At 41.1% G+C, this 12,345-nt stretch overlaps 3 protein-coding genes across 3 annotated transcripts in view; all 3 read left to right on the top strand.

The window, feature by feature from the left end:
* LOC142871489 (small ribosomal subunit protein uS14-like) overlaps window positions 1–12,345 on the top strand; it is a 399,345-nt gene that overhangs the window by 22,836 nt on the left and 364,164 nt on the right. The window lies entirely within an intron of this gene.
* Window positions 1–12,345, top strand: part of OXA1L (OXA1L mitochondrial inner membrane insertase) — an 88,818-nt gene that overhangs the window by 22,834 nt on the left and 53,639 nt on the right. The window lies entirely within an intron of this gene.
* Window positions 8,360–9,289, top strand: LOC105864626 (olfactory receptor 6E1-like). Its single transcript, XM_012752584.2, is given in 1 exon segment — window positions 8,360–9,289. A coding segment is annotated over 1 exon segment (930 nt).

The following is a 12,345-nucleotide window of genomic DNA, read 5'->3' as shown; positions in this document are numbered from 1 at the left end:
TCTACTGGTTCCCGGGCCAGCCCCATTTAATATGGCAGGCCAGTGCACAAGGGCATGAATACTAGAGGTGAGCAATGTTGGAGGCCATCGTAGAGGCTGCTACCACAGAGGACCAGAGGGTACCCTGGACCCCAAGGACAGGAGGTGCTCTTGGTTTCACAAGAAACCCTGGAACCTGTAAGCCAGGAGCATAAGAAGCCTGCCTTTCTTCTTGCCTTTTTCTGTCTCTCTCTCTCTCTCTCTCTCTCTCTCTCTCGTCCATTGTCTATGCCTCTGCTTTATTCTGTGAACGACATATCTGTGAACCTGTATCTGTGCACTGCCTTTCGCTGCCTTGTCCACACCTCAGCAAATATGGCCACTGCAGAATGGCAGCCTCAGTTCCTGAGTGCTCATTACCCCTGTAGAAGCAATGGCACAGAATGACTAGCATCCACGTCCCAATTCCAAATCCACAAGAGACAGAATCTGTTGTCTAGTCCAGTTTGGTTAACAAGGAAAGGGGGTCAAGAGGCATATAGTAAAAGCATGACTGCAGTAGCTGAGAGAATGGGGATGGGTGATGAAATGGCGAACACCCCTACCACTCTGGGAGGCTGAGGCGGGAGGATCACTCTAGGTCAGGAGTTCAAAACCAGCCTGAGCAAGAGCGAGACCCCTGTCACTACTAAAAATAGAAAGAGATTAATCGGCCAACTAAAAATATATAGAAAAAGTTAGCCAGGCATGGTGATGCATGCCTGTAGTCCCAGCCACTTGGGATGTTGAGGCAGAAGAATTGCTTGAGCCCAGGAGTTTGAGGTTGCTGTGAGCTAGGCCGACACCACGGCACATTAGCCCGCACAACACAGTGAGACTCTGTCTCAAAAAATAAAAGAAGAAGAAGAAAGCATTTGAAGATTCAGCATCTAAGAGGACTAAAGAATGATGGCAGGAGGTGAATGAACTCAGCCCTTGGGATACCTCCTTCCTTAGAGCTTCTCTTGCCTGCTCTGTCAATGCAAAGGGTGGTCTACCATTGACAATGAAGCTGCCCAATGTCACACTGCTCATTACTCCAAATATATTTGATCTGGACTGTTTAGAAGAGTCCATTTGACACCATTCCTTAAAAGCCCCTGACAGCCTCAGGCACACCTGTGAATTGCTCCACTTGCTTATACCAAAATGTTTTCGTTGTTCATATGGATATTGTTAGGCTTTCCTGCTAAATTTGAAGATACATATTGGTAAAATGTGAAATATAGGTTTAAGAAACTATGTATTACTTTATATAAATGCATTTCCTAATATATCCAATGTTATCAATAGACTACTGAAAATTAATGAAGGCCATAAGTTGGAATTAGCTGATTCTGTTCCAGTATCGTCTCTACCAACAGGGCAATGGAGAATACAGGCTCACCCAAGAGACACAACCACATCCTAGCAGTGCTTAGACAAATCAAATATGTGTACACCATATGGCCCACCTATCCTACTCACGCATACATATCTCAGGAAATTCCCACAGCACCATAAGGCTACTTGTAACAAGATATTTGTGGCAGTACATTTTTGGCCACCCAGGTGACCATCACTGGGAGAATGGATCAATAGAACATGGTAATGCACATGATGGAATAACACCCAGCTGTTAGAAGCATCAAACTAAGAGTACACATGTAGATAGATCTTTAAAGCATACAGCAGGGTAAAAAGAGTAAGGAAAAAACAAGAACTATATAATAACACTTATGTAACATAAAAATACACACAAAAATTATACATGTCATATTTTACATAGATACATGCAAATTGAATTACAATGACTACTTATAGGGCAAAGGAATGAAAGCTTAGAATGTGAAAGGAAATGGACAAAGACATACATACAAACACACATATAAGAGACATGATGGCATGCCATGCCATGCGTTGAGGTTATCAGTTGTGTGCTAGAGCTATCTCCCACCAGCTTTTGAGAGCTGATTGTGCAAGTTTCTTCCCAGCTCTGCATTTAGTAGTGCCACATTGATAACTTAAAATTGGCTATGGCTGGGTGTAGTGGCTCATGCATGTAATCCCAGCACTTTGGGAGGTCAAACCGGGAGGACCACTTGAGGCCAGGAGTTCAAGATCACCCTGGGCAACATAGTAAGACCCCATCTCTAAAAGAAAAAAACAATTTAATAGCTGGGCATGGTGGCATGCACTTGTAGTCCCAGCTACTCAAGAGGCTGAAGCAGGAGGATCACTTGAGCCCAGGAGTTAAAGGCTACAGTGAGCTATGATTGCACCACTACACTCCAGCCTGGGTGACAGAGCAAGACCCTGTCTCTAAAATAAATAAAATAAATAAATAATTTATTTTGAGACAGAGTCTAGCTTTGTTGCCCAGGCTAGAGTGAGTGCCATAGCATCAGCCTAGCTCACAACAACCTCAAATTCCTGGGCTCAAGCAATCCTGCTGTCTCAGCCTCCCCAGTAGCTGGGACTACAGGCATGCACCACCATGCCCAGCTAATTTTTTCTATATATATTAGTTGGCGAATTAATTTCTTTCTATTTATAGTAGAGACAGGGTCTCGCTCTTGCTCAGGCTGATTTCAAACTCCTGACCTCTAACAATCCGCCCGCCTCGGCCTCCCAGAGTGCTAGGATTACAGGCGTGAGCCACTGCACCCGGCCAAATAAATAAGTAAATTTTAAATTGGCCATGGTGGAAGTATTTACACCATGGAAATCAGCAAATACTACAAATTGAGACACCTTTTGTTTTCCTTAAGAGCCTGTTGTTAAAATTTCCCAGCATACCACTGCCCCAAAGTCCACATTCTTCCTTCCTTACCAGTGATTCTTAAACTCAAGAAGGAGGTGGATGGAGTGACATGGGTGGCTTGAAAATTTTTGCCAGGAGCTGCTGATACAAGCCCTACCTAGACCCCAGCTGAAAACCATTGCTCTATATCAAGCTGCCTTTCAAACACTGCAGTTTGTGTCATATGGCAGGGTATCAAAAGCCTTGAAAACTAGTTCCCTCGGGACTAGTAATTCCAGCTCTAGGAATTTGTCCTAAGGAAATATTTCAAATATAGAAAACACTTCCTATACAACAATGTTTATCCAAGTCCTATTTTACAATGACAAATTGGAAACAACCTAAATGTAAGAAGGGAATAGTTATATAAGCTATGATACATCCAATATTCAAATTTAGATTTATGTGGAATTTTTATTTTTTTAAAAGCCAGTCAAATTTAGCATATGTGGAATTTTTAATTGCATGAAAAACACTTCTGTTATTATTTTAAATGAAATAGCTATATATACATATATATATATACACACACACATACAGATATATAATGTGATACTAATCACCTAGGGATCTTGTGAAAATACAGATTCTGATTCAGTGGGACTAAAGTGATGCCTGAGGTTCCACATTTCTAATAGAAATGATTCCAATGCTGCTGGCCTACCGATCACTTTTTGAGCAGCAAAGATATATAGAATACAATCACACCTATGTAAGAAATGCATAGGAAAAAAAAATCTGACCAAAACTTCACCAAAGCATCAATGGTACTGAGCTGGGGCCATGAGTGAGGGATTTTTTTTAAAATGCTTATTTTACTAGAGTTTCCAAATTACCTATACTAGAAGAGTATTGCTTATATAGTGAGGTAAAATGAGATTAAAAATAATCTGCTTATGCATGTGCAGGTACAGGGGGTATATGGGAAATCTCTGTACTGTCCACTCAATTTTCAATTTTATGTGACCATAAAATTGATCTAAAAATAAAGTCTATTGAAAAACAATAATCTGCTTTAATTTTCTTATAAACAATATTGAAATTTAAACCAAGAACTTGCTGATGAGACCATTTGTATAGCCTGGTTAAGAATCAAGCCTATATATGTTTCATTCTTTTTTTCCACTTTCTTAACTATGCCTTGAACATAGGTTTCTGATCTTTGATTACCAAATACTTTTACAGTTTTAAGCAAAGAAAAAAACTTAATTCCAGCTTTCTCATCTCCTTGCATTTTGTCCCTTCCCCCAAGGACCCCATCTGCAACCATCTCCCAGCCCCAGTGGGGTAGAGTCAGGACAGGACTGGCCAAAGTTCTATATCACCTGTGATGTTTCCTTATATTCCCATACTAATGGGACTGCCTAATATTAGACAGGAGTGCCCTATTTTGGAGCCATAATTGGATTTACTTCTTTAACTAAAAGTAGCTGTTATTCTTGATCCAAACAAACAACAGAAACTTTTGTTTGCAAAGTTGTAGTAAGTAACAGCCAAGAGAGTTGGAAAGAGGCTGAGTGAGGTTCATTATACTAATTCTCTTGAGATCCCAAGCCCCATCAAACTAGAGAAACAAACAGATCCCTTAAGAAAACAAAGCTGCAACCCAAATCTTTCAGCCCTGATGTCACCTCCACAAAGAGATGTGTTTATTCCAGGGGCAGCTTACCCACTATCTCCTAGTGCTCTGTTGTCCACAGAAGAAACAGCATCTCAGAGAGACTGGGCCCATGTGAGGATGAAATAAAAGTCTGTATCAGTCAGAACCGCCCCTGTAGGCCAAGAAGAAGATGAAGAAATACTACTCCAAATCTTAACTATAATTTTCCAAGGCTTTCTCCAGGATGAGCTGCTGAAAATGGAAGATTTTGAAACTCTCCAGACTCTTCAGACCCTTTGAGCTGAATGATGACAAAGGCCAAGGAAATCATTCTACTCTAAGTGACCCAGGGAACACATCTGCCCATTCAAGAAGGTTTGGAAAAGGACAGGTGTTCTTAGAGAACGCCACTAAATTTATGAGAGATGCAGATCTCACACCAACAGTATAAGACCTGCATTCAGAGCCCACAGGCAATACAGCAACCTCAAGAAACACTCATGGGAACCAGTTGTCTCCTGCAATCCTGCGAGAAGTGTATCTGGAATGACCTGATTGGGACTTTCTCAGAGGGCTGGTAGACACCTGACCCTGGACCTGCCAGGTAATCTCCACCTTGGCACCTCAGGGGATGGCAGGGCAGCAGTGGCTTCCTCAAACCTTCCTCTTACTGGCACTTGTTTTTATATTCCATTATAAGGTCTGGCACATCAACGACAGGCACTGGGTCTCATTTCTGACTTTAGCCCCACCATCCAGGTCAATGCAGGAACACAGTAGGTGCTAAGTCAACATTTATTCACTCAGAGCCATCACATGACCCGCTCTCACTGAGGAACTTTGCCTGGCCTGATTTGCACAACTTTGTTCCACCCTGTGCTCTGAGTAATTGCCCCATTGGAAAATGCAAAACTCTGGACAGCATGGAGTCTGGTGAAACTGCTAACACTTTTCCTTTGAGGGGGAAGATCTCACCCTCCTTTATGTGTCCTAGAACCATTCAGAAGAGCATGAGTTCCAGCCATGGCAGGACAAATCTCCAGGTCATGCATGCTTTCCCACTGGGCCCTACACGACTGACCCTTGACACAATGAGTGGCCTGAGGTGGACGCCACAGCCATGTCCAGCCTCTCAGGCTGCCAGGCAAGTCTCCCCCTCTACTCATCAAGCATGTAGGATTCATAACATGGCCCACTTCATTGTGTATCTGGAAGGCCCACAGCTAGTGACTTCTGGTTGGAAATTTAAACACACACACACACACACACACACACACACACACACACACACAAGTTTATCAGTGGCCCTGTCCAGGTGCTATCTCCTTGAGCTGGTCACAATGCCTTCCCCAGGTGTGTCTGTGCTAAGCTCATGACTCAGTGTGAACCTGGGACTTTTGCTTCCATCCCACTCACATCTAGCTCTTCATCGCCTTGGTCCCTGTTCCTGTTTTTCTCCCGTCATTGCCCACCCAGGACTTTGCCTCAGTAACACTCATCCTATCAGTTTCTAATGATGCTTCTGAGTAGTACATTCATGCTGGATGCTGCTTTTGTTCTGAAAAGACCCAGGTAAGTTTCTCAACCACCCAGGCTCACCTTTGAACCGAGTAATTAGGCTGCAAATAACTGTCAGCAAATGTTAGAGACAAGGGTAACAGTTTGTGGAATGACTCTGAATAGTGCAGCCTACGCTAAAAAAAAGGCAAAACCATAAAAAAGGAAAGTTTATAAAGTTTACCATTTCATCCTCCCTGCTAATAACACTTCATCCCTTGATACCTTCACCTCCCCTGGCACCTTCTTCCTCCCAGGTACCTAAACTGGTTCCAGTCTTCTCCAGTGACTGGCAAATACTTCTTAACTGATAACAAAGGTAGTAGTTGATAATGCCTAAGGGAGGATATTTCCAGGGATGCTGATTTTTTTTTTTTTTTTGAGACAGAGTCTCACTTTGTTGTCCAGGCTAGAGTGAGTGCCGTGGCGTCAGCTTAGCTCACAGCAACCTCAAACTCTTGGGCTTAAGCAATCCTTCTGCCTCAGCCTCCCGAGTAGCTGGGACTACAGGCATGGGCCACCATGCCTGGCTAATTTTTTCTATATATATTAGTTGGCCAATTAATTTCTTTCTATTTATAGTAGAGACAGGGTCTCGCTCTTGCTCAGGCTGGTTTCGAACTCCTGACCTCGAGCAATCCGCCCGCCTCGGCCTCCCAGAGAGCTAGGATTACAGGCGTGAGCCACCACGCCCGGCCGGGATGCTGATTTTTAAAGATAAATCTTTTTAACGGCTTTGGTTTTGAGGATTTTTGCTCCCGGCAGCTGGCCACTCTCTAGCAGACCCAAGACCTTTGTCTACTCACTCGAACTCCAGATCCTCCCAAACAAGGAGAATCTCCCTTTAGAGGATGGTTGTGGGGAGATGCCTCCACCTTCTTATGAGGAAAAGCAAACTCTCTTCAGAGGGAACAATTTAAAACCACTTGGCACATTGACTCTGCAAGGTTGCTATCCCCTAGGAAATACTACACAAGTGACAAGTCCTCAACTTCTTGTATGTCAAACACCCACCAAATCCATCTCTCAGACATTTGAGATGTTATTGATGCATTCAATAAATGTCTATTAATGCTGATTATTTCAAGAAACATGTTCTAAATGCTATAAAAAATACAAAGATTAATAAAGACATTTTTGACTCAATGACAAATGAAAAACAACTATAAAAATATAATCAAAATAAAACGAGATATAAAATTATGAGATATACAGAGAAAAGACTCATCCATTTAGAACAGAAGGCTTCATAGAAAAGGCAGCACTTACTGAGGAGAGATTTAAAGGATAAATAGCATTTGAAAGGCTGATGATTCCAAACTGCAAGAATACCGTGTGCAAACATACGGGTGTGTGAAAAAGAATAAAAATGTTGCAAAGAGATTGTTGTATCTAGAGCTCAGAGTTTGTGAGAGGATGTAATAAGGAGAACCTGGAAAAATCATTTGGGAACAGATCATTAAGAGTACTGAATATCAAATCCCCAGTAAGAAATTTTGAGTTATGCAGATATTACTTGGATTTTCTTTATTTGATTTGTGAGAATTGTATTTTTCTCTCATAGATTTCCTCTAACCTTCTTTATTAATCCAAATACTAGTGAAAGGTATCAAATATTCGAATAATCTTTTTTTTTTTTTTTAGTCAGAGTCTCGCTCTGTCACCTAGGCTACAGTGCCGTGGCGTCAGCCTAGCTCACAACAACCTCAAACTCCTGGGCTCAGGCAATCCTTCTGCCTCAGACTCTCGAGTAGCTGGGACTACAGGCATGCGCCATCACACCCAGCTAATTTATTTTCTATTTATAATAGAGATGGGGTCTCACTCTTGCTCAGGCTGGTTTCGAACTCCTGACCTCAAGCAAACCGCCCAACTTGGCCTCCCAGAGTGCTAGGATTACAGGTGTGAGCCACTGTGCCTGTCCCAAAGATTCAGATAATCTTGAAACAGCAACACCCTCAAATATAAACTACTTGTGGATAAAGACCCAATATTGGAGTAAGCATAAGAATAAAAGATATTAAAAGCAAGTTTTATTACTAGGGACAATGGAATCTATTGAGGAATAAGAAATAAAAGTTTTGGTTAAGAAAAGTAAGAAAGGCTAATTTTTGGTTCTGAGTCTCACTTAGGCCACCCTGCACACTACTCCTTTCTCCTCTAAACACACAGATACACCAGAGACCAAACAAAAAACAGACACCCCAGAGGCTCTGCAAACAAGCCTGAGTAGTCAGCAGTGGGGAGACATGTCCTCCACAGAAATAAAGGACTCCTTCAGCCCGAAATACAGCGCTCATCCCTCTTTCCTTTCAGCTTCAGGTTGTTCTCAGACCCCCAACATCACGACTCCTAAGCTGAACACCCTTGATGGGCTGTCCCCAGCAGAGGTCAGAGGAGCCATGGGGAACCGCACCACTGTCACCGAGTTTGTCCTGCTGGGGCTCTCAGACGCCTGTGAGCTGCAGATGCTCATCTTCCTGGGGCTCCTCCTGACCTACCTCCTCACACTGCTGGGGAACCTCCTCATCGTGGTCATCACCCTCATGGACAGGCGCCTCCACACCCCCATGTACTACTTCCTCCGCAACTTTGCTGTCCTGGAGATCTAGTTCACCTCGGCCATCTTCCCCAAGATGCTGACCAACATCCTCACAGGATACAAGACCATCTCCCTCCCAGGCTGCTTCCTACAATGTTTCCTCTATTTCTTCCTGGGCACCACAGAGTTCTTCCTACTGGCAGTGATGTCCTTTGACAGGTACATGGCCATATGTAACCCCTTGCGTTATGTCACCATCATGAGCAAGAGGGTCTGTGTCCAGCTGGTGCTCTGTTCATGGATGACAGGATTCCTTCTCATCATTGTTCTAAGCTTCATCACATTTCAGCAGCCGTTCTGTGGCCCCAATATCATCAATCATTTCTTCTGTGACAACTTTCCACTCCTGGAACTCATATGTGCAGACACAACTCTGATAGAGCTTCTGGGTTTTGTTGTAGCCAACTTCAGCTTACTGGGCACTCTGTCCGTGACAGCCACCTGCTATGGCCACATCCTTCACACCATCCTGTGCATCCCCTCACCCAAGGAGAGGCAGAAAGCCTTCTCAGCCTGCTCCTCCCACATCATCGTTGTGTCTCTCTTTTATGGCAGCTGCATCTTCATGTATGTAAGGTCAGGCAAGGGTGGCCAGGCGGAAGACAGGAACAAGGTGGTGGCTTTGCTCAACACCGTGGTGACCCCCATGCTCAACCCCTTCATCTACACCCTGAGGAACAAACAGGTGAAGCAGGTGTTTAGGGAGCAGGTGAGCAAGCTCCTCTCCTAAAGATGGGCCAGGCCTGAGAGACAGGAAAAGTTGTCTCCTGTCCTGACCTCCACGGACTATCCCCTCATAGACAGTTTTTACCATGTTTTTTAATCTACAGTAGTTTCTTACTTGTATTATTATTTGTCCATTCTTGTCCAGAGAGTACAGAACACTTAGTGTAGCACTATTATGTGTGGTATTTCTTGGTGTTTCTAACCCTAGCCTGTATCTCAGTTCCTCAGTCCTGCCTCATTTTAAGATTATAATAATAAATTTCACATTCCTTCTTTGCTAGAACCTTTTAAAATTGGTATAATATATCCTCAACAAGAATATATTTATGATAAACTTCAGAAATATTTTATGTATGTAAAATTAATGAAGTGGAATAACCAAGAAATGGGAAACAAAAAGAAAACTATCAAATATTAAAGCACTTAAGTCAAGAACTAACAAATTGAATAGTGAGACTGAATAGACAGTCTGGCAAAATACTGCAGTACATATAAGTATCTAACAGATCATAAAAATAGAGTTTCTAATAATTAAGTAAAGAAGATCAGTCCAGCACTCATTCTAGCCTGGGCAACAAAGCGAGAGTCTGTCTCAAAAAAAAAAAAAAAAAAAAAAGATCAGTCCAATACATAATGCCAAGACCGTTCGCTAACCACAGAAGACTAGTCCAAAAAGACTGGGACTAGTACTTGATTGGCTATTTTGGGGTGGGGGTAGGAGAGAGATTAAAACAGAAGAACAATATAAAATTGATACATGCCTTAAATATTTATGTGTAATTAAAACCTATAAAGATATATTCATTCACTAATGTCCTTTTTGTGCTGTAGTCTTTTTCAGTTAAAGCACATTTATAATATAAGTTCTACAATTTTCAGGATTTGTTTTGGTAGTCTGAAAATTTTAAAGATGCTGGAGAAACTAAGCAAAATTCTAAGATTTTAACTCTTTGCCTGTTTGCCAGTCTACATAGTCTTCACTGACACCTAATCCAACACAGTTTTTTTCACTACCTTCCTTTATGTAATCTATGCAAAGGAATCAACTTAGTTTTCATAGAAACAAATTTCTTTTTATACTCATATTTCATCGATTTATCTTTGCTCAGCTAAAATACGTAATTACAATAACAAGTCCAATTATCAAAGAAAGATTTGAAAACAAACAACTGGTTCTTGGTATAAGTCCACTGGTAGAACAAAAGTATGCTTGTACAGAAGCCAACTAGCTGCAAAATTTCACATGCTGCGGACGCCAATCATTTCAGGAGGCAGTTTAGCACAGAGATTGAGGGCAGAGCTGCTGGAAGCATACTACCTGCATTCATAGCCCCGCTCAGCTACCCATTGGCCCTTTGATCTTGAGCAAACAAGACTTCTCTGTATGTCAGTCATGCATATGAAGATGACAATAGTGTCTACCTTACAGAATCCTTATGAACATTAAATGAGTTAATACTTGTTAGAATGGTGAGCACAGGGCTTGGTACAGAGTAAGTGTCACGTTAAATGTAAGGTATTATATTTTAACGAAGGAATCAGTTAAACAAATGAAGGTAAATTAAGAGATTTGCTACTCTCTTAGGGAAAAATAAAGTTAAATTCTCACTTCATATCTTAAACTGAAATAAATTCAAAATGAGTTAAGTATTCCTGGTTTCCTGTGCCCTAAGGGAAAAAAATGAATTAAGTAGATAAATATAAAACCTGAAAACATAAAAAAGAAGAAAATTTCAGAAAAAAAATCATCTTATTAAAGATGAAAGATGGTGTCCAGGTGTGGTGGCTCACACCTGTAATCCTAGCTCTCTGGAAGGTGGAGGGAGAGGGGAGGATAGCTGGAGCTCAGGGGTTCAACACCAGCCTAAGCACAGTAAGACCCCATCTCTACAAAACAGAAACAAGAAAAACAAAAATAAAAATAAATAAATACAGAAAACCCAGTCGGGCATTGTGGCACACTCCTTTAGTCCCTCCCAGCTACCAGGGAGGCTGAGGCAGAAAGATCACTCACAGCCCAGGAGTTGGAGCTTGCAGTGAGCTACAATCACATTATTACACTCTACCCAGGGACACTAAGTGACACTCTGTCTCAACAACAACAAAAAAAAAACAAGAAAAAAAGTTAAAAAATAAAGATGGAAGATAGTAAAAAGGAATTTGATGAAATAAATTTTTTAAAAGATTAAAGAAATATAAAAATAAATTTATAAATTTGGCTATGTGAAGTTTTTGCATTTTTTTAAGTCAGAAAAAAAACCCAAATAATGTAACAGTTACATGTAGTTTCTACCTGTCTGGCATCCATTCTTCAATCTTAACACAAAAGGACCCTGATTTTTCTCAGGAAATTCTCTCCTCTCTCTGTCCCCATAGCTAGGGTGCCGCTGACTTCATCTTCAAGCAATCAGAGCATGGCCATGGTTACTGGTTTAGGGATGCCATTTGACTGAAATCACACCAGTGAGACCAAATGAGTGTCAATTCAGAGATATTTATGGGAATTGATGGAAGAGAGGCACTCTCTCTACAAGACTTGAAGCTAGGAGAATATAAGCCTAAGAAAAGTATCAACCACTTTCCAGATCCCTCTATGCAGCTAATAAAACCTTGATGCCAAAACTGAAAAGGATGTCATAATAAAGAAAAATTACAAACCAATCCTTCCCACAAAAATGCAAAAATCCTAAACATCAGCAAACTGAATGAAATGATACATAAGAAAAATAATACACCAAGACCAAGTAGAACTTATTCCAAGAATGCAAGGCTGGTTTAATATTTGAAAATTTATCAATATAAATCACCACTTCAACGGAATAAAAATAATCATATGACCATCTTAAGAACTTGGTATTGAGAAAGGAAGAAATAATGCCATAATTATCACCACTGATATTAATAAGTTCAATTGATATAATTTCAGCCCACAAGAAAATTATATTTTTATAGCCCAGCAATAATTAGAAAATTTAAATGTTTAATGATATGATTTTTAATAGCATCAAAAAATACCAAATACCTAGAATAAATCTAACAAAAGATGTACAAGTCCTTTAC

Source organism: Microcebus murinus, chromosome 6 (genome assembly GCF_040939455.1).
Source record: "Microcebus murinus isolate Inina chromosome 6, M.murinus_Inina_mat1.0, whole genome shotgun sequence".
In the NCBI taxonomy this organism is placed as follows: domain Eukaryota; kingdom Metazoa; phylum Chordata; class Mammalia; order Primates; family Cheirogaleidae; genus Microcebus; species Microcebus murinus.
This window is presented reverse-complemented; position numbering and strand designations above follow the sequence as displayed.